The sequence below is a fragment of the Pleuronectes platessa genome, chromosome 20, assembly GCF_947347685.1.
Source record: "Pleuronectes platessa chromosome 20, fPlePla1.1, whole genome shotgun sequence".
NCBI classification, from domain to species: domain Eukaryota; kingdom Metazoa; phylum Chordata; class Actinopteri; order Pleuronectiformes; family Pleuronectidae; genus Pleuronectes; species Pleuronectes platessa.
Window position 1 is genome coordinate 6,087,923 of NC_070645.1, and position 21,219 is coordinate 6,109,141.

The 21,219-nt window shown below is 42.2% G+C and overlaps 1 protein-coding gene across 3 annotated transcripts in view; it reads right to left on the reverse strand.

The window, feature by feature from the left end:
- LOC128425802 (partitioning defective 3 homolog) overlaps nt 1–21,219 on the reverse strand; it is a 343,569-nt gene that overhangs the window by 11,789 nt on the left and 310,561 nt on the right. For 2 of the 3 annotated variants that reach the window (XM_053412630.1, XM_053412628.1), the window contains one exon: nt 7,424–7,541. In XM_053412630.1, coding sequence (XP_053268605.1) covers nt 7,424–7,541 — 118 coding nt within the window. The remainder of the gene's footprint in view (nt 1–7,423; nt 7,542–21,219) is intronic. The other variant, XM_053412629.1, reaches the window with a different exon arrangement.

Genomic DNA, 21,219 nt, shown 5'->3' on the forward strand with positions numbered 1-21,219 from the left:
GTTCTCTTTGCCTGGGGTTTCTCCAGATACTCCGTCTTCTATTCTTTTCAAATGAGAAGAACCAAGTGGCCTTGTCGTTTCTCAAGAGGAAATGGGTGCTAAGAAAAGCAGCTGTCAAAGCGAAATTAAAATCTATGTAATCCATCTTTTAATCAACACATACGCACCAGTACGCAGCACTGAAGATATAAACTATAGATGAGTATAACCATAGTTTCTGCCTCATTTCACAAAACTGAGTGCGATGGGCCTCGATCACACATCACAAACCTGCACCAGCATGTGTGTGTGCTTGTGTGTTTGTTATCTGATCATCGGCTTGGTTGACATGGAGATATCATCTCCCCCAACGCAGTGAACTGCTAACGAGCTGCCAGATGAAAGAACACGACAAGCCAATTAAATGGAGGCGAGATGAGGAGGTGTCGTGAGCGTGGCTTGACCAAGCAGCAGTTGTTAAAGCTCGCGTGTTAATGTGGTCAACAGGTTTATAATGTATATTCAAATATTATGTAATATTTTTCACTATTTTACTGCTCAGCTGAGTTTTGACAACTTTCAAAAAGTGTTTTGAATCTTGGTAGGAGACCTCTGTACATTTGAAAACTTTGTGATACTATGTGTTTGTAGGGTAGAAGAAGGGTAATGGTGCATGTTAGAATGGATTGATGGGGTAGAGGTGTGGGGGCGTAGGGAAAGGCTGTCAGCCAAAGTGTCTTTGGAAACATCTTGTGTTGTTCAAATGGCTGTTTTTCTCCTCTCACGGACAGCTGTAATAACAGTGCAATTACATTTCACTCAGCGTCAATAGCAAGTCCTCTCTCGAGCCCTCCAAGACTTAAAAACATAATAGTATTCCATGTGGGTGAAGTGAATTGGATTCATATGTTTCAGGTTTCTGCAGCAACAACACGTTTCCCCCCAGTTCAGAGAGTGTGGCCCACGTAAAAATCTGATGAAGTGGAAGGGAATCGGAGAAATTGTTTTACTGCGTCCAAATGTGGTGGTGAGAAAATAATTAGTCACGCACGCTGAAAGTTTTTAAATGGGATCTGAAAAAGAAGTGGTGAGGAGTCCGGGGGGCTTGATGCTTCGGTTGAGGTGGGTGACACCAAGCCGGAGAGAAATGCATGAGAAATATCCAGGAGAGAAAATCAGTCAGTGTAATGGTATTATCCAGGGAAGCAGAATCAGATTATTCCATGTTAGGCCTGGAATACAATGCCACATAAAACATGACATTTGGTGAAATCAAATCAAAGTGACGTCCCTGTTCGTTTTTATCCAATAACGTGAAAAATGATGTCTATACAGCACGCTTTTATCCCCCTCCCCCCTTGTGTCCTTGCTGGTGTCACCGACAAAGCAGGGAGAGGTAGGAAAAAAATCTCCACCTGTTAAAACATGGGAGCATTCGCAGACGGTGAGCCAGGAGGGGACATAATTATGAAAATTATTTGCAGCTATCAAAAATCCGGGAGCAGGAAAGCAGCTGTCAGGGGGCTGGGCTTAGAAAAGTTCAAAATATAAGCAAGACGGCCAAGGTGACATATTTCTTTGCTCTGACCTTTGAGATATCACACCAGGTTGCTGTGATGGGTCAGCACTGGTTTTAACACCAACATTCCTCATGATGCTGTTTGTCGGCCGCCACAGACTGTTTCAGTTTTTTTAATAGAGCAGCCGTGCTTTTTACCAACAGGCATATGGAAGACATTTATGTTGCTAATGGGCAGAGGGAATGAGAAGAAAGTGAGAGAATGTTAGTGAAACACCACATCCTGACGAAGGCCCAGCTGGATAATGATTCTCTCTTAAAGTCCTTGTTTTGGCCCAATTCCGCCAATTTATTATGAGCAAGCCCCGTCCATTTGTGGTTGCGAGGGTGTGTAGCTCTGGGCAGAGAATCCATCTGAGAGCAAGCAGTGTGGTCCCTGGCCCAGGAAACTGAGCTGAATTGGTTGTTGGACGGGCTATCTCCACATCGCTGAAGGACTCACACAGCACGACAAAATGTTGTGGTCTCATTTTTTGCAGGGGAGATATCTGTGTGGATGAATGTGTGAGGTAAAAATGCTTCTCCCTCCAGTATCTCTTATCTGCTAACACAGTTTTGTATCGCTTATGAAACGACTGCGGTAGAAATGCTGGATGTGTTTGCATGTGTACATATATGTGACTGGAGGTGTGTTTTTCCCTGTGAATCGGGAGCAGGCTGGAACAGAGAATCATATATTTTTTTTAAAGTCTATTTCACAACTCACTGTAACTTATGAGGTGTTGTTTTGGCAAAGACCTATCGCTCATGGCAGGTGCAATCATGAGATCAGTGCACCACAACACCTGCTACTTGCACAACAGTGACCAACACTTATCTGGAATCTACTCATGCAGCCTCAACAGATGGTTAACTAAAGGAAGCCAGACAAAGGTTTGACTGAAATCAAGAACATTTACATAATTCGCAGAATAATGCAGTAATGAATCACGAGAGTAACAAGACTGCTGGATTTTATATTAAGTTATGGTCCAGAAAAAAACGATTAAAGCTTGGGTTGGAAATCATGGAAAAACTAGCAAGAGCAGGCTACAGTTTGAAAATACGCGACATGTACATCCCATCCCATCAGATCAGCACTCTGAGCTAAGCCCAGTAAAACACGTGAAAGCTAAGTTTGTGACTCACACACGAAATCGTCTCTGCATCAGCTCTGTCTTTTTGGCTTGTGATGCCTCAGGTCATGCGAAGTCAGAGCATGAGCACAGTGTGTGGCCAATCGTTGCATTAGGACCATTTGTGTTTGTTACAGTCTTTTGAGGGACACAGACACCTGCTTTTCTTCTTCTTTTTTAACAACTTTATTTATTGATAGCGATTGCGACATGTCGAAGATTTCAACAAATTAGGTAAAAAGTGTTTCAACACTTACCAACCCTACCACTACTTTAAAATATCTTTAAATTAGCCCAAGTGCTTTGTGCTAAACCTCTCTAGCTCTGTGCCAACTCTTGAAAAGCTGTCCACTTGTGATCGCATCACCCTAGACAGACGTTAGTACCAGGTCTGATCAGGGCCCTGTTCAGAACTGAAAGACCTTAAATGCGTCAGTGTGTCTTGGTGAGTTTGCACCTGTACTTAAAACAGTCCACTTGTTATCAGATCAGTGAGGAGGGATTGATAAAGCTCTATCAGCAGCTAGTATCTCACAAGACATCACATGTATTACGTTGCTGCTCACAGCCGGGAGCTCAAACTAATAATTCAAACCCATTGCCCCTTTGGGGAGTCAAGTGACTGTGGCTAAAAGTGGCTTATTCTTCACATGATCACATAGGAAAGATTACACAATCACAACGGAACAACCACCAACATAAAAGCACCAGAATCAGAGTGACCGGAGTTTATGCAAACATAGCAAATGCTTGTAGAAGCACGTATCCTGGTAGCAGGAGATAGAGCGATAATAAATTCAAAGGAATTCGTATAAATAAGGGCTTTACGAGCTGCTGTTGGTGTGTTTGATCCAAGGTACCAGCATGGCGCTCCCACTCGTCTGTGTGGTCATGCTTGTCGGTCCTCCAACGCAACAGCACAAATTGATTTTATGCCTCAGTCAAAGAGTGAGAGAGAGAAAGCCAACTCTTCGGGAAAATACATAGCGTTTTATGATGAACATCTGGAAATCCCCGCTCACAGAGCAGCAGTTAGGGAGGGAGAGAAAACATGCCAGCTCTAATTGTGTACTTGGGGCGACATGATAGACAGGGCTTCCTGTGTCCCACTCATTATTCCATTAAGGAGGAGCTGGGGCTCGAAGGCTGACCCCAGCGTTGTCATTACAGGCGTTCACAGCGGACATACCTGAGCTCAGTCTCCAACACCCCAGAGACAAGCCATTTAAATATCCAGATTTTCCTCTTTTAATACGAAAACAAAAGTGAAACATATTTAAAGGGGAATCTGTAGATGGTGACCATTAAAAGTGAATTAAAATATTACTCTTTATATTATATTATTTGGACACCAGGTCCATTTAGTAGCTGTTTTGTAGCTCTCCAGAATTATGAGCTCTGCCAAGGAGGTTATGTTTTCACCCACTATAGTTTAGACCTTGATTTGTTTGAAATAACGACACATTATCAACGCTGATAATCACATAATGATCGATCAGACATATGTGTAAACTCAGTCTGGGTAAAAACAACAGAATGTGTAAACTTGTATGTAAAGCCGGAGGAGATGGCAGCTGGCTCGATTTGGCCCACTTCGGTTGGCACAGTGCACGGCGCAAATCATAAAGACACAGAGAGGAGCAGTACATTACTGACAGAGCCAGTAAAAACTGTATAAACTTGACTCTATTATGGTCCAAACATGTATGAAAAGACCGCAAATGATCACTGTAATTGGACTTAGTGGAGCTGTGCATGGCTCCGCGGGTATCTGCCCTGGACCAGATGGTGCTGTGGTTGGGCTCTGCACCTTCTCCCTTGGGCTGTAGAGCAGTCCGTGGTCCCTGCCTCCATAGCCAGGTGAATTTTTTTTCAATAAAATTATGTTGTTAGAATGGAATTAATGCATTTCAGTTTTTTCAGTGTCTGCAATGGCTACTCAGTGTATGGGGTCTAGGTCAGCAGTGAACCCGAAGCGTTTGTTTGTTTATCGCAGGTCATATCGTCATTGCAGTATTCAACGTTATTGCATATCACATATTTTCCTAATATTGTTCAGCCCTTACAGCTTCTAAATGAACCTGAGGCGCCTTTGTTTTTTGTGTAATGTTTTAATTCTCAACATCTAGAAAAGTGATCAGGTGATCTCAGCCGGTGCTGTTTTTTTGGGAGAGAAAAATATGCAGAACAAATAATAAAACCTTAATAGCTTAAAATAATGAATTCCTGTGTTAAGGCCATAACAAGGTAACCTTCAGTGCAGGGACGACTTGAATCTGCAGATGTTAATGTGGAAGACATTCAACTTCCGTCATGAGCATCTTGCCCGAAACACTTTTCACTCAGTTTACAAAAACTAGAGGTCACAGAGATATTTTTGTCACAAAGGACAATATTTTGCAATGATGAAGAGTGAAATCCACAGTTTGACTGACCTCATATTCTACACAAAACATATCTGCAATAAGCAAGAAGAGAAAACAGCTACAAGGTTTGCAAAACTCTTTAAAAAAAATTAAACTGATGTCACAAATGCCTCCACCTACACTTATGAAACCAACATTTGAAAAGTTCACTCTCTCAAAGTTTTAGCGAGTTTTCAATTTCATAATCACTCTAAAAATATACAGACTATAGGTGAAGAATAGTTTATTCCTCTGATGTATTTTTATCTCTTCTTCCTGCTCTTACACAGACTGTATCTGTATCATTTTCTTCCTCCTGAATCTTTTCAAATCCAACATAAATGTGTCACCTCATATTTTACCGCCCTCTTTTCTTTTCATACTTTCCCTTTGTTTCCATATTTGAATTATTGTCCCGTCTGTCAAAAATAGATTCATATCCGTTTTGCATTTGGATGACACTAAGACAGAATTTCCCCTTGAATTCATCTAATCAGTGTCAACACATAACATGGGTACGGCTGTATCTTTCCTAACAAGCTCTGCCATTGTGAATCCTTGTTCAGGACTAAAATAACATGAAAGAGGGCTAATAAAACAGACTTCAATACTCCAGGGCTGGCCCTATATCTTCTTACCCGTGGAATAGCAGGGGTACACTCAACAATGTCAACAATCACAAGCAATTAGGAGCTCAGTGGCTCAGAGAGACTGCGGAGTACTGAGCAAACAGTCAACATCTCAGTCTGACAGCAAGAGAGAGAGAGAGATTAAGAAAACAGTGCAGTAAGATATTCGTCTTTCAGTGGTTTTCAACCGTGGGTAGGACTATCACTGAAGCTAATCCAGAGCAGAGGGAATGTGGTGGGGAAATATGCTCTTACGTCTGAAACAAACTCATTTAGACAAGAGGAAAAACAGTAGAAAACGCCTGCCACTCCAGAAACCCATTCAATTGGCCAACTGACACCAATAATTCTCCGGGAAATTTGATGCCAAATATTTTTTTACTTTTAATGTCTGACATTTTGACCCATAATTTAGAAACAGCTCTACTTTAACCATTTTTCTTCTATAACCAGATGTGAAATGTCAAAAAAAAAAAAAAGCAAACCCTTTCTCAAGCCATTAGAGCAAAAAATATATACAATACCTACCTACCTTTAATTTGTTCCTGCTTCACTATATGAGTATAAATAAATAATAAAGTGGAAATTAAGTTTCAACTAATAAGTTTAAAGTGAACAAATCACTGTATGTAAACAGTAGGACTGCATGTTACAATAATCTGGGAAATCTATGGGTAAAAGGATCAAATAAAGTGTTTCTTTACTTAAACTCCAGGCACAGCTAAAGTTTTCATGCTCAGCAGGGAAGGATACCAGATCAACTCTGAATTAATTAACTCAGGAATTAACTAGATTACTTTTTTTTCCAATTATGAGTAGTAAATCCCATTGTTCCTACAGATCAATCATGGGAGAGGAGAAAAAACAACTAAGATTTTAATTCAAATTTTTTTTAATTTAAAAATCCCTTTAATGGAGTTGGATGAAAATTAAAATGAAAGAGTGCCTGAGTGTCATCAAATTCTGTCGCCTTACTTTGCAACAGAGTCCCAAATAATAAATTGTGTCCCTTGTTCATCTCCTCTCTGCCTTTCTGCCATAACTGAGTCATATTTAGTTTTTTTTTTTACAAATTACCATTTAGTTCCCAAGGTTGAATCCCGAAGAGAAGAAATAAACAGTTTGAGGGATATGACCAAGATACAGTTTATGTAATGGCACTTACCACATCGAATAAATTCTGAGTTTGTTTTTATATCAATTATTATTACATTTCACGAGGTAACATTGTCATTATAGTTTGTCCCTGGATGCAGTAATGGTAATGTAGTCTGAAGAGATTTATAACTAAACACTGTATCTTTTCTTGACAATGCAAAAAACTAATTTCCCCTCAATTTTGAGCATTAACATCACTCAGAAAGTACAAATTTACTGGAATGTTTTCTATGGCTGTAACAGTGAAAATCATCAAGAACCAATCAATCAAATACCAATTAAAGATATGTTTCCTAGCACTGACATGTGTTTGTTAGAGTTTGTTAGTGCCTGTGGTCAAGTGTGAGACAAACTCTGAATGAAGTGAGGTCAGGTCTCAAGTAGATAGTCACATGAATAAGATTCTAATGTATTGATTCTGAAGTTCTTCAAGCACTTTACTGGTGACCAGTGGTGCATTAAGGGAAATTACTATCGCAGGGGATTGTATAGTAAATGTGTTTGTGGGTCTGCGTAGCTCAGTGCTGCTGATGGAGCACGTTCCCATTGGACACTCACCAAAGATGGGTCGATACTATAGGTGTGCTGATGGTCATCGATGTCCTCATGTATGGCCTGCTGGAACTCATGCCTCAGCCTTTGTATCCGGTCATGGTTACTGGGAGCCATCTGACTGCTGGGGAACAGAGAAACAGTAGGTAAGATTGTGGGACTAGTCGTTTCGAATCCAGATGAAACACTGAGCGGTTATTTAGAGGGTAATTTTTCAGCAAACTTCCACTGGGAAATCACACCTGGCACACCACTCTTGCCAGCATGTTACTCCAGATGCTTGTTCATTTTTTGAATAATTCACTTGACCACCCCTCTAAATTGTGTAGAGGATCCCCTTGATCTGACAGTCATTATTCCCTTTTGCAAACCAGGCTGACATCGCTTCATGCTTTTCTTCTTACACTCCCTCTCACCATCTATTGCTCCTTAACATCCCGATAACTGAAAGTGTCCCTCGTGCACCATTGTGGATGATGCATATCCCTTTTAGACTGCAGGAGAATATTGGCCTTTTATGGTACACAGTCATTAAACATTGTGGAAAACCCTCATTTACATCCCCTTCATTAAAAGGCTTTGAGGGGCCTGTCAATAGGAATCAATAGCCTTCCTTCAGCTTAATCAGGCTCTCCTTTTATCAGCAGCTACAGAGGCAGCACATGACAAAATGCATAATTATGATCAGACAACTGGCTTGATAATAGGCCTGCATTTATGCATACCACAGGGATGAAAGTGACCAAAGGTTAGGAATTTGTGCTGGGAGGGGATGGGAGCGTGGGGATGTAGGGAGTGGGATGGAAGGTAAAGGAGATAAAGGCAGGAGGGGTTCTGGGGTTTGGTGCTGAGAGAAAAAAGGGAAAGGTTAATCAAGAGCATGTGAGACAAGGGGGAAAAGGGAACTCAGCTGGTGTGAAGAAACCAAAATCGCCAGAAAGACAAAGAGCAGAGAAGCCCAGGTGGGTAAAATAAGGGAATAGGGGGAGATATAAAGGATAAAAACCTTGTCACAATAAACACTTGACTCGAGGACCTGTCACCCTGTCATTGTGCGTGTCCAGTTGGCATGCCAGCGGTGGAAATGATTGCTTGCTTGGGCCCAGTGGATTCTGGGTACATTACGGTGATAATTGCAGATTACAATGAGCACATCCCTCTGATGATAATGGGCACGAAGACATGCTGCCAATCAAGCTTCATTAAAAGCACAATAAATAGCAGCTCATAAATGATGCTAGGAACTCAGAGCATCCCCCTGAGTAGCACTTGGTGAAGTGTAGTTATCTTGTTATTCATATTGCCTGATCAAAATCAATTGTATTAGTTATACTCCATTTGATTCCTATAGCTTTATGTGTGTGGGAGTGAATTAGGCCTTTTATGTGGATGTGGGCAATTAAGTGGCTCACTGGGGTGTGAGGTGGCTTCTGCTTATAGGCTGTGGGGTGATGGTGGAGTCCGTCTATTACTGTTCGTAATGTTGGTAAAAGAAGAGCCAGTGTTCATAGACTATATGTACAATTCTATGACAGCACTTATAGGCTAATAAAATAAGAAATTTCCCTTTAAAATGTTGTAACTAATTGATAGACTGAGAAATACTAGTTACAGAAACAGCTCTACATCTGTTTAGTTTGTTATTGTCATCACCCGACTGCCCCCACAGGTTTCCCTTAATATGTTGGCCTTAGCTATACTGTGCACACACACACAGCCATGCAATTGAGAAGGAAAAAATGAAAACGTATCAGCAATTCTGAGTTGATTCTGTTTATGTTTTCTCCTGCTAATGCATATTCTGAAATACAGGTCACCATGATCCCTGCTTGCTGAGAGAGAGAGAGGTCTGGTAGAAAAAGACCAAATATAGAACTGGAAAGCCCAATACATGCAATTAGCTTAATCCCTGAGGCTGGAGTCAAAGAGAAGCCTCCGAACAAACAACCTCGTAAAAAAAATTCTTTGACCCTCCAGGGAGGGTCATCGCTAGCATCAGCATCTCAAACAGTCACGACCTGGCTAGAGGAATCACGGGGTGCAGTGAAAGCCAGCTGGGGATCCAGACAAAGACATTCAACCCTGGCTATAAACAAGACTACGTGACTCCATATACACTCACAACATTAGACGACCTATTGCCCTTCTGTCACCCACTTAATGCATCAAGAAAGAGGAATGGCCTCCATCGCTCCAGTATGTGGTGGATAAAGTGGTGGGGTGTGCACTGCAAGAAGATCAGCTGAGACAAGATCTCCAGAAAATTAAAGAAATAGCAGCACATCACTTCACATTATTTCCCCAAGAGCTACAAATGGAAATTGCATCAAATATGGGTTGGGAGTCGGGGTGGGATTTAACTTGGGCTGAATTTGTCATGGTGGTTCAAAGGAGGTCTGTGCAATATCTAGATTATCTGTAGGGGTTTCTCCTCTATGTCCTCCATCCTGCATGGTGGGAGTTGATGGGATTCTTGGAAAGCACTCCTTGTAATTATCCAGTGTAAATATATTCATATGGAAAGAGAAAAGATCTGTACGATAAGAAGGGACGAGGGGCAGGAATCAACCACAAAGTGGCATCAGAAGCTGCGCTATCACAGCAATAGTCGACAGAAGGCCTGTCTTCATTCATAAAGAAGATGGATTCCGCTGCCTTCCCTGAGAGCTCCTCAGAGCTGGGGTCCCTCAATGCATAATTAGTCAGCATGATCGTTGCTGATGCATCAGGTGTCACTTCTTTCCAGTTCCCCCATGAATACATCAGTGTATGTAATGGGCCTTTAGAACAAGAAGTGTGAAACAAGATTGGGGGAAAACCTGGTAGCAGTTTATGTTTGAAGATCACCTCAGCAGTTAGGATGGATGTGTCCATGACTCAAAAAATATAAGGCTATGAAGGAATAGGAACGAGCACTGCTCATCACTTTGCCGTAAGCCATGTCATGTTTATGCTTAAGGGAAAATGTCTGCATCATGATCGCATTAGCTTACAGGGCTTAATCCCGCTGCAGTTTTTTCCTATGAAAGTCCTCATTTAAAAATGTATTTCAATGGAAAATAGGATACTGCCTGTAAAGTAATTAAAAAACATGGGGGAGATAAAGTATCCATATGCCACAGAGTTTTCACAGCCAGCATCTTCATTCGGGCCTGCATAATGAGGTCTGCTCAAAATTCATTTGTGTGTTTGCAGACTGAAATGTCAGCAAATGGCCTCTCAGGGTGGCAATGCTGCTCCCATATGCATGCAAACATGCCCACACTACGCTGGCTGCAACACACAGACGTAGAAAGAGACACAAAGACGACAACACACACTCACTATCTCACTTTCCCCGTCTCCTCACTTTACAGACACTCATATTCAGTAAAGTCACACTACTGCTTTATTTACAGATTTGGTGAGAGCTTATTCTGAGGGCTTACCGGGTGAGGTGAACCTGTGAATTCACAGGCATGCAGAGTCATGTCAAACAACAAGAATTCAGGCCTGTCTGAACAACAGACTCTCCACTGATCTCCTCCTCCTCCTCCCGCCGCTGCTCCAATTCATCCTTATTTAGAAAGGATTAAAAGTAGCTGAAGTTGGGAAATACCATATAATACAACAAAAATAAGACCCAAGCTCCCTGAACTTATTATGAATGTGGCTTTGTGACAGAATCAAATGTTAAGATTGTATTCATAACCCCTTGCAGGGTTACAAGCTATAAAGCAACTCCTTTATTTGGGCATTTGTTTAGTAGAAGGCCATGAAAGGGCAGTTGTATGAATATCTCTATAAGCGGACATATGTGTGACCTCCATCCCACCTGTGTTTTCAAACCTGACCTGTGGACAGGGGTCATGAGCCCTCTGAGGTAGCAGTTGGAGGTATGTGGATGCCTGTCTGTGTAATAGTCATCCCTTGATCCGGGAGGATTTGGCAGATGTCTCACACACCACACGGCTTAGGCCAAGGATGCATAGTATGCCACAGTCCCCCTCTTCGCTTCTGTTGGTGGATCAAAGCCACAGAAAGTCTCGGCATGTCTTATAAACACTGCCACTGGCCAATAAAGCAGTAATCCAATCACTGAGAGTGCAACATGGGTCATATGGGCCTACCTAAGGCCAGGGGCCAATCCCAGCTAATCAGAATGGGAACCACAGAATGTTATAATCCTGTAGATAATATTTCATGATATGAAGTTTGACAGGAGTTGTCACAGACTTGTTCATTTCTGACTAAAGTAAAAAAGGCTGTTAGGGCTCCGGTCTGACTTTTAAATCAGGCGGTCTGTTATTTCTTATCTGATCACTGTTGATTGAAATTCTATCAGATTGTCTGGTTTCTTGCTCTGGCCCCAGTATCTCAACGCAGCAGATGAAGGGGCATGCTTCTTAAGTTTGGGCCCTTTGGCAATCTTGCATCAAGTCAAAGGCTTAGCTCATCTTTATTCCATCGCCCTGTGGACTTTCATTTATTTCAAAGACACAGAGATGGCATTTTTTGGGGAGATGGACAGCCTTTGGGACCTACTGCGATGATTGAAAAAGATTAGATATGCATTACCGCAGGACATTTTTGAGCGGGAAATGGACAAAGATAAAACATTTTTTTAGATTCTTCAGAGGAAATCGGCACACATCGACCAATCGGCTATGATTTCTGCTACAATCAAATGAAAAACAGTTAAAACATATATTTCCTTCCACTTTCTGCTCTCTATATCCCAGTTTAATAAAAATATCCCAGCTCGTTCTTGCCTCTCCTTCATTTTTTTCCTTTTCGTTCCCATGTGTTTTATCTCTGAATGCCTCGGCCCTCCTCTGTGGTAACAAGGATAGGTCATGAATTCCCTTCTGTCTTCCTCATCCTCTCCCACTATCCTGGTAAGTGACAGCTGCAGGCCGGACAAAGGCCTGATAAAACCATGGATTTGTCAGGCTCTGACTTCACCCATGTCCTCCTGTGACTGATGCACTGACATTGGCGTCGCGCCAGCTAAAATCCCCACTTCTAGATGGGGGCTCTTTCTGTGAATGTGTGTGCGTGCATGTCTATCTATGGTTCCTTTCAGACTCCATATGGAGTTCTCGGGGGTCCTCGGAGGCCATCATCTTGGCTGACTGCCTAGACCACGTTAGTAACGTGACTGGGTAGCATGGAGCTCTGATTAGCAGGGGAAAGAAGCAATTTGTGTTGAGCTGCTCCCTCCTCCAGACTGACCAACATGGCTGGCCTCTGGTGGGCCGTTCATCTCCCACTTCCCTGGAGTGAGAATGAAGATATAGCTCTGCCCTGAAGGGAACCACAGAGGATTGTCCTCTAGGAAATGCAGCTCAACGAAAACCAAGAAAAGGGGCAGGCCTGTGGTTATCCCATGGTCCCTTTAGAAATACACACCCTTCTGTATTTCAAAAGGCCAATTTTCCCCAGCTCACATATCCCCTGCCACCGGGCCGGGATCAACTTCACCCAAGTTTGCTTTATTACCACAAAGACATGTGCTCCAACCCCTCCTTCCTACATGTCATATATATCTTTCTCACTTTCATTCTCTGTTTAAGGGAATTGTCAAACTACAGGTGCAAGAGAGCAATCGGCCTGACAGCTGTCTACATGTAAGACACCATCAATGCCTTCTGCCCTGACTTCTCTCTGGCAAGTTTTACGGCTTTGGTTCCAAAGTAAACGTACTTTAGATTCAGTGCGATTGGTTTACTCATATTTGGAAGAAAAAGAGGTGTGACTTAAAAAAAAAAAAAGGAACTGAAAATATTTGTTGTTGTTTTAAGACATCCAGTATGTGGTCTGTGGATTTAATGCTAAAGAGAAAGAGGCTGGGATGGCGATCTACAGTCCAATGAAAAGACACGAGGCAATGTCGTGGCAGAGCCAATTGGATGGCCAGAAGATTCTAGGAAATACTAGTTGAGAAATAAAGAATTTTAATGCTCAGGTGCAGTTCAGAAATGAACCAATTATTCAACTGATCTTGTGAGGCAGATTGCAGCTGCTCTAGCTCAGAACAGACACAAGGTCAGGATGGCTTTCCATTAGAAGTGAATGCAATTTACAGAGGTTGAAAAACCTATTTTACTGTAAAATAAAAAAGGCTTGAAACGTTTGACTGTAAAAATGTAGTCTTGTGTGTTGCTTGTATTTTCATTTATCTTTATCAGTAAGCGAAAACCCAGTTAATGCTGTATTATACATTCTATGAAAACTCTCCACAAGATTAATTTAGCGTTTGCATCAAATTGAATCGAGGGTAAACCAGTTTACATCCAGCGGTACCAGTGTTTTTATCTGAGTTGCTTCTTCTGAGTGACGCTTAGACGCTTTCATACAGCTAACACGTCGTATAAAGGGGGAGGCACATTAACATGGCGTGCTCTCTTAGAGTGCATGGAGTGCATGATAAGAACTTTCTCCACCTCTATTGCTGGCAACTTATCTGTTTGTATTTTCTGGGAAGAGAGGAGCGAGGCGGCTCCTAACTGACAGCTGCGTCCATGAAGAAAGAGATGAACTTTGAAGTTAAAGCCCCTAATCCTAGTCCATTGATTCAGAGGCACTTGCTCACTCTGAGAGAGAGAGTTGGGTTTGGAATATGGCTCGGACTGTGTAATGCATTCACATAGTCAGAAACACACACACACACACACACACACACACACACACACACACACACACACATGCATGCACACACATTAGAGTAAGTGCCACTTTGTAATGAGACAAAGCTGCACTGCATGCTTATGATTAAAGCTAATCATGTGTTCATAAGTTGCAAGCACAGACTAAATTAATTTGCTGGATCGTGCCCCAGACCCTTTAATGCTGCAAATCTTTGATTTTCAAAGAACCATATAAACAGCAAGAAAATGCATGTGACAGCCCAGGTTTCATAACAGGGTGAATAATTATCTTCAAATTAAAAAAGAGTGTCCCTTCACTGGAGTGTTACAGTGGTTTATGTTGTTCAGAGACATCTGATGAGTCTACATTCTTATGCAGGGTAAGCAGAGTGACGAGTCAGTCTTAAATAAGGTGTGAAGGCCACAGGATGAAGTATCCGTCTAAACAGGTTAGCTCAGCTTTTATGAGCCCATCAGGCTTTAAAGACAGCTTTTACGAGATATCAGCTAGCTAGACACTAAGAGGGGAAAGGCGAAGTGAGCTGGGGGTATACTATATTACTTAGGTTTCCAGTATACTCTTTTATGGACCCTGACACCAAAATACTTGGTCTAAGTATAGGTTGGCGCCGTGAAATATGAAAAATATGGTTGCCGTATTTTGCAGTATGTGACCTCAATTGAATTCCCTTTGAGACTGATATGTTCCAGTGACAAGTCACCTTTGCAGGGTGGTTTTTTGAGTAACAATCCAAAACCCAGAGATTTTGGAAAAAACACAAATGATTGTCAGAACTTGGACAAGAGCAAACAAGTAGATCCTGAGACAAGTTTATCCAAGCAAGTATTGATACTGTAAATGCAGATGCCACATTTGAAGCTAATAAACTGCAGAAGGAAAGTGAGTTAACTGTTGTAAAATTAACGAGAAAGAAACAAATTATAAAAAACCTGAAACCAATTAATTCTCTGAACTATGAAATATAAAAAGAGAAAACTGGGACACCTCCTGTTGTTCATGTTTCTCAGTCTTGGTGCACTGCCACAGATACAGTCTCAAAATCATCTCCAACCTGCTAACCAGGTCCAGCTGAGCTCATCACAGCTGTGAGATCCCACAACCCCCAACCCTCCCATCCCCCGCCAGACCTCTCCTTCCCACTTGACTTACTTTTTTCAATTTGCATTTCCGACACTGCCTCATCCCTCAGCTTGTCCCGTTCTGGAATTGTTAGTGTGGCAGAACCGGGACATTGTGCTGTGTACCAGTGCCTCGGCAGGAAAATAGACAGTGTGGATGGATGCGATTCAAAGACAGGTTAAGAGGTGAGTTCCTGCTAAAAAGCTGAAATGGGGTGAGATCTTACGCAAATAAAAATAGTTGGGGTAATCAGCACACAAACAAATATTATCAAGTGCACTTTTCAAAACAACTCATATTTTAAGTGGTGGTAAATTGACCTTCACGCTTAGTAAAAATGTCATCACACCCAACACTGTAATTACACAGTACTTTGCCTCTGGTCAACTTTTTACAAGTTTCAGATTATTTCCAAATAAATGATTTACTGACTATTTATTTTGTTTTTAAAATCAACCTGCAGGGAGTTTAAAACTGACAAAGTAAATAGAAAGAAATAATTTGTTAGAATTCATCTCTTGAACGTCTGAGCTTTTCAAAACCAATTGTACGTATCCAAACAATCCCTATGTGCATCTGTGTGGTGATGTTTTTGTTTATTGTGCTGTGGCTATTTCCAAGAATAAAAGCGAGCATGATATTCATCGTGTTTGAACTATATTCCACGCCTTGACTGTTTATTCTCTGTTAACTGATAACACTATTGTGTGATGACTGAATATCAGTGGTTGCCTGCATAGCTGGAGAAATGCATGATGTTGAATTGTGACACTAAATTATAAGCTTTTAAACACTGTTATGCTCCTTTAATATTCAAAGACATCAGCATGTGAACGAGCAGAGAATCACTGATGATGCAGGTATTCACTGACCCTCTCTTTGCTTTACTTGCACGTTGCTTGAGTGACAAACCTGATATTTAATGAATGGCTAATATTAGATTTCAGTTGGGCCTGGGCAGTGCTGATGAATTGACCATATATTACATATGTGCTCAGAAATGTATTATTAACATCTGGCTCATCATTTTGAGGAGCACTGCATGGCTGATGTGGAAGGCTCACTTCTTCACTGCTGTATTCAGTGGTCACACATGCATACATTTCAAAAATATCTATCTATCTTTTTTTCAGCATCTAACAAAGCAGAGCAGATAACCTGTCTTTTATTAGGGCACTGACGTCTCCCGGGTTCACTCTCCAAGGCCAGCATCACAAAGTATCCCCGTTTTACGCCAGCACGGCATCACACAAGGCTGGATGCTGACAATCGCTCCCCTCTCCAAATGTCAGAGGATGACGCTCAGCGGGCAAGCTGTGATGCATGGGTAAATAATTCACGCCAGGCCTTGGTAGCTCTACTCGCCATCCCGTACTCAAGCAGCCCACAAGTCCTCTCCTCCGCGACCCCCCGTGCAGCTGCTACTTCCTCTATACATAATTAACGAGAAGGCACAGTGTGATGCCCGTCAGTCAGAGCGGCGCTAGAGCCAGGGCCACTTTAAACAATAACAATATTGATAGTGGGTGTAATAAAGCAGAACTAAAAAGATGGGCTACTGTGATTTTTTTGCTCCTGGCGCAGCTGGTCCCTGCTTTAAGTGGTGAGGAGAAGGGGGGGGGGGGGGGGGGTTACTTCTAGGGAAGGGATAAATGTACAGAAAAAAAGAGGGGAGGGAATAGAAGTAGTAGAGGGGAACTGTTACCCCCTCCCTCCTCCTCCCTCCCATCCTCAATGGCTGCTCTTCTGTACACTCCATTACTGGATTAGGTCCTGGTGACCTCTGAGCCATCGAGAGGGAAGAGGTAGGAGGTTAGGGGTTATGACCTTTAGTAATGGCCACGCACACAGACAAGCGTAAAGAAGAAAAAGATTGAGATTGCAACATCGTTTCAATTTAGGCCGTGTTGTGTAATAATCAATATGTCGGCCAAGAGGTTGGCAGACACTGACAGATGGAGAGACAAAAAGAGGAAGAGTGAAAGGACAATAATGAGAGAATATGAGGTAAAAACGAACAAATTAGTGTTCATATAAGAGTAATTTGTCTCCTTTCTTAATTCAAATGAATTATAAACACCAACAAGTGATTAAAATAATTAGTTTACCTCAAATAAAATCTACTTTTGAACAAGACATTCTTATCCATGTGAAAATCAGTTGGAGGCTGTTTTAATTAAAAAAGTATTTTTGGTTTGTTGCGCTGACATACATGTGACCTGTTGCAGTCATGACTGTTTGTTTTCCTGCTTTTCAAAATTTGTTTTCTTCTTTTGTTAGACTTGTTAAATTTTTTTCAGTTGTGAATTATTTAAGCTGCACACCTTTCAAAACATGCTAGAGAGATTTGTTCTGTATTTCACAGTGAAATCACTTCATCAGCTACGTCCTTTACACAAGGGACCAGGTGATCACCCTGGAGACCAGGACAAAAGACATGCAACCGAGATCTGAGGATGAGGTGGAAGAATGATGCGACAAGGAAAGAGAGCTGGTTCCAGACAACAGAGACTGATGGAGAACAGTGTATCTTACTTCTCCCATCATGGGCAATGCAAAGATCACTGGACAACAAGATGGACGAGCTGGCAGCCCTTGTTCAGATCAGATTGTTGTGTTGTGTTTAAAAGACACATGGCTACAAGGAGATGTTACAGATCCCATTACTGTCATAGACCGTTTTCATATGGTTCTGGAGGACAGGGTGGGACGGTCATGCAGCCCAGACAATGAACTGGAGCTGTAGGGCTTCATGCACACTACATATCTCACATCAACACATCAGTTAACCTGGCAACCATGTGTGGCGTCATCTGCTCTGGTACTACTTCATGATCTCTGGGGACTTAGATAAGACCCTCCCCACTTTCACTCAGTTTGTGGACAAGAGTAGTCACCGTCCTGTGCCAGCTGAGGCACATCACTTTTCACACATTTGTATTTGAACATTTTCCTCCTCACTTTATTCTACATATGGTGGTTTTTAATTTCCCTAATTGTTTGTTATTGCAGTGGTAACAAAGACATTTGCTGTCAGGATCATTAAAGTTTATGTGACTCTGGCTAGAAATTGTTTTCAGTCTTTATGCATGTGAGACACATTCACATATCAAACCCACTGGTCCTCCTGACAGGTGCTTTACAATGCTGTAATGCATTTGTATCAACCCATAAATTCACAAAGTCAAATCAGTGAAGAAGAAACTCTGCCATTACCGCTATCACCCATCAACCTCCAGGAGCCTTACATATGTTAATGCCCCTTCAACCTGTGACCCTCACATTCATGACATCATTATCAGCCCAGCCAGACATACAGTTGGCCTGTCACCACTGTGATCTATGGTCACAGTGGCTCTCCCTCTTAATGAAGCCATTGCGCTGCCTTAAACTGCTGAAGCCGCGACGAGCCTGGCATAGCCGTCGCTCAGCTTAATGTGAGTACACATCCATCATCTTATATCAGGCATCAATCAATCAAAAGCCCCCATGACAGCTGGTAGCCCTGTAGCCCCCTCACAACGACCACCGTACACACACACACACACACACACACACACACACACACACACAAAACTCATTGACTGTGATTATGATCTTAATTATCATCATGACCACAGGCCAACACTTCCCCTGTGACCGACATGCTAATCAGGAGCACTGGCAGTCAATAATCAAGGCTTTGAAAAGACCATCGGGTACAGAACTGGTCAAGTATAATTATATCTTTTGATGTTAATTGGCCTAAATGAATAAGCTTGGACCTCAGGAAAAACTGACAAGATCTGGAGGTGACTAAAGTCAACTAACAACACCACACGGTAAGTGGTTCGATTTGTATACATGCACAAGCATTCAAAAAGCCAATCCTGTGACATGGCAGCGAAGCCATGAACCTAAAGTGTCTTTGTCCTCCCCAGAGATTTAGAGGGTCATAACTTACCATGTCCAGTCTTACCAAAAGCTATGAGGTCAGCTGTGACAGGCTTTTAGTCAACAGGACTAACAATGGCAGAGTTCTCTGTGCCACCACATTCTAATGCATAAACACCCCCTCCCCCCAAGTAGCAGAGGCAGCAGCTGAGGTGGGTCCCAGTGGTCTACTGTCCTGTTGTTTCTTTTCAGCAACATTGATTTGAATCTAACTTGGCTGGGCTTTAGTTTCTTCATGTCTGTCAACAGACAGCTAGTGTGGATGACATTGCGTCTGTCTTTTCTATAAAGGTGATTATTGGACTTCCCCAAATATGAGCAGTTATCACAAACCAGATCACAGTGTAATCTCTTTTAATCCTCTGACTAAACTGCTTCTGAGGCAGAAAACATAAGAGCTGCAAAGAGAGGTAGGGGGTAGAGATGAGAGAAGGGCAGCAAAAAGAAAGAGAACTGCAGAGAAGCAGAGTCTGTGTCCTCAATAACAGACATCTATCTAATTAACCTCCTCCACTGAGAGGAACTCCTGTCTGGCATTTTAGGAGTCATGAAAGGATACTGCAGTTTCATGAGAGGGATCAGAGTGGACATCACAGCGATAAGAAAAAATATATAGAGCACCTCTTATGTTATTCTATCTCATAACCCACTTCTCCCATTGGCAAGGCTGCATGTTCATGGGTAAAAACCCTATAAAAAGCCACATTTTAAATGTGACACAGCAAAGCACTCAGCCAAGCTCCGAATGCACCTTGTAATGTCCAAGAGAATTATTCAGGCCTGGTTAGGTGGCTGACTTTGGTGCTGGGGTTTAAGGTTAGACTGCAGTTTCAGCAAGGGGGGCTGAAAGACACTGATGACAGAACACTGTCACCTTCAGGTGGTTTAAGGAATGGGTGACAGGGACGACTTCTTGTGACGGCGCTCCCAGAGTCCCAGACGAGTCAGGGAGGATTAGCCACAAAGCGGTCATGGGTTCGCCCACAGATGGTGACCGCGGTGGCTGATGTGTGAATGAACGCACCAGCGAGTCAAAACTACATCTGCTTGAATACACACACATGTATGCGTGCACACTCGGACACACAAAATGCTCATTATCCCTAAACTCCAGCTTGGGTTGGGGGGTGGGAGGTGGGGGGCATCAGAACAAAAGCATTAAGTAGGAGTGAGCCCTTTAATTATGGGCCAGTGTTCGCAGAACTCTCAATGGAGCTGAGAACAATAGAGGTCTTTGGTAATGCTCAACCTGCTGAGTTAACACATATTCTCCAGGTATGACAAAGCACACACATACACACACACACAAAGCCACTGGCCATTCCCTGGAAATTAAGCAATAATTGCCTCGTTGGTAACTGAGAAGTGAGTGGCCAGTCTGAGTGGAGACAGAAATATCTGAATCACATTCATTTAGCTTTCCTCTATGATAGCCAGTGAATATCCTCTTATTTACCATCATCTCTGGCGTTTGATTTAAAGCTACTACTGTATGTGTGCAGTACTTTAGAATTTTGAGCGAGTGCAGAACACAACAGGAAATAAGTTTATTTCACATCTTTTTTCCTTTTACTTTATGTATTCCTCTGTGATTTCTTGTGAATTGCTAAAGACTATAAACGCCTCATATAATGCGAAGCCATTAAAACACACAATTCCCAACAGCTGTACGCTCTGTAATAAAATGTTCTTCATGGCTTAAACGATAGTAAAGACATGATACTAAGTGAGTAAATTGGCTCTCCTATGGCCTCCCAGTGTGGCGAGGTGTCCCGGAATGTGGGTCCATGTACTGAATGTGAGAAGGATGAGGCCTATAAATAACTGGAGTGCTGATGGTGACCATATGACCGTATGAGAAGTGACAGCTTTCCCTGTCAGTACATTTGACAGGCTTAGGGATAACTCCACATGCCTGGCAAATTGGATTGGAGGTCTGGTGGCTTTGCAAAGAAAAAAAAAAAAGATGAATCCATCCCTGCCTCCTTCTTATCCCCCCCTCCATCTTTTCTCCCTCTCACAGTTACCCCCCTTTTTGGGGAAATTCAAAGAAGGGAGCATTGAGCTGGTAATGGGTAACAGTTTCTATTTCATGTTTT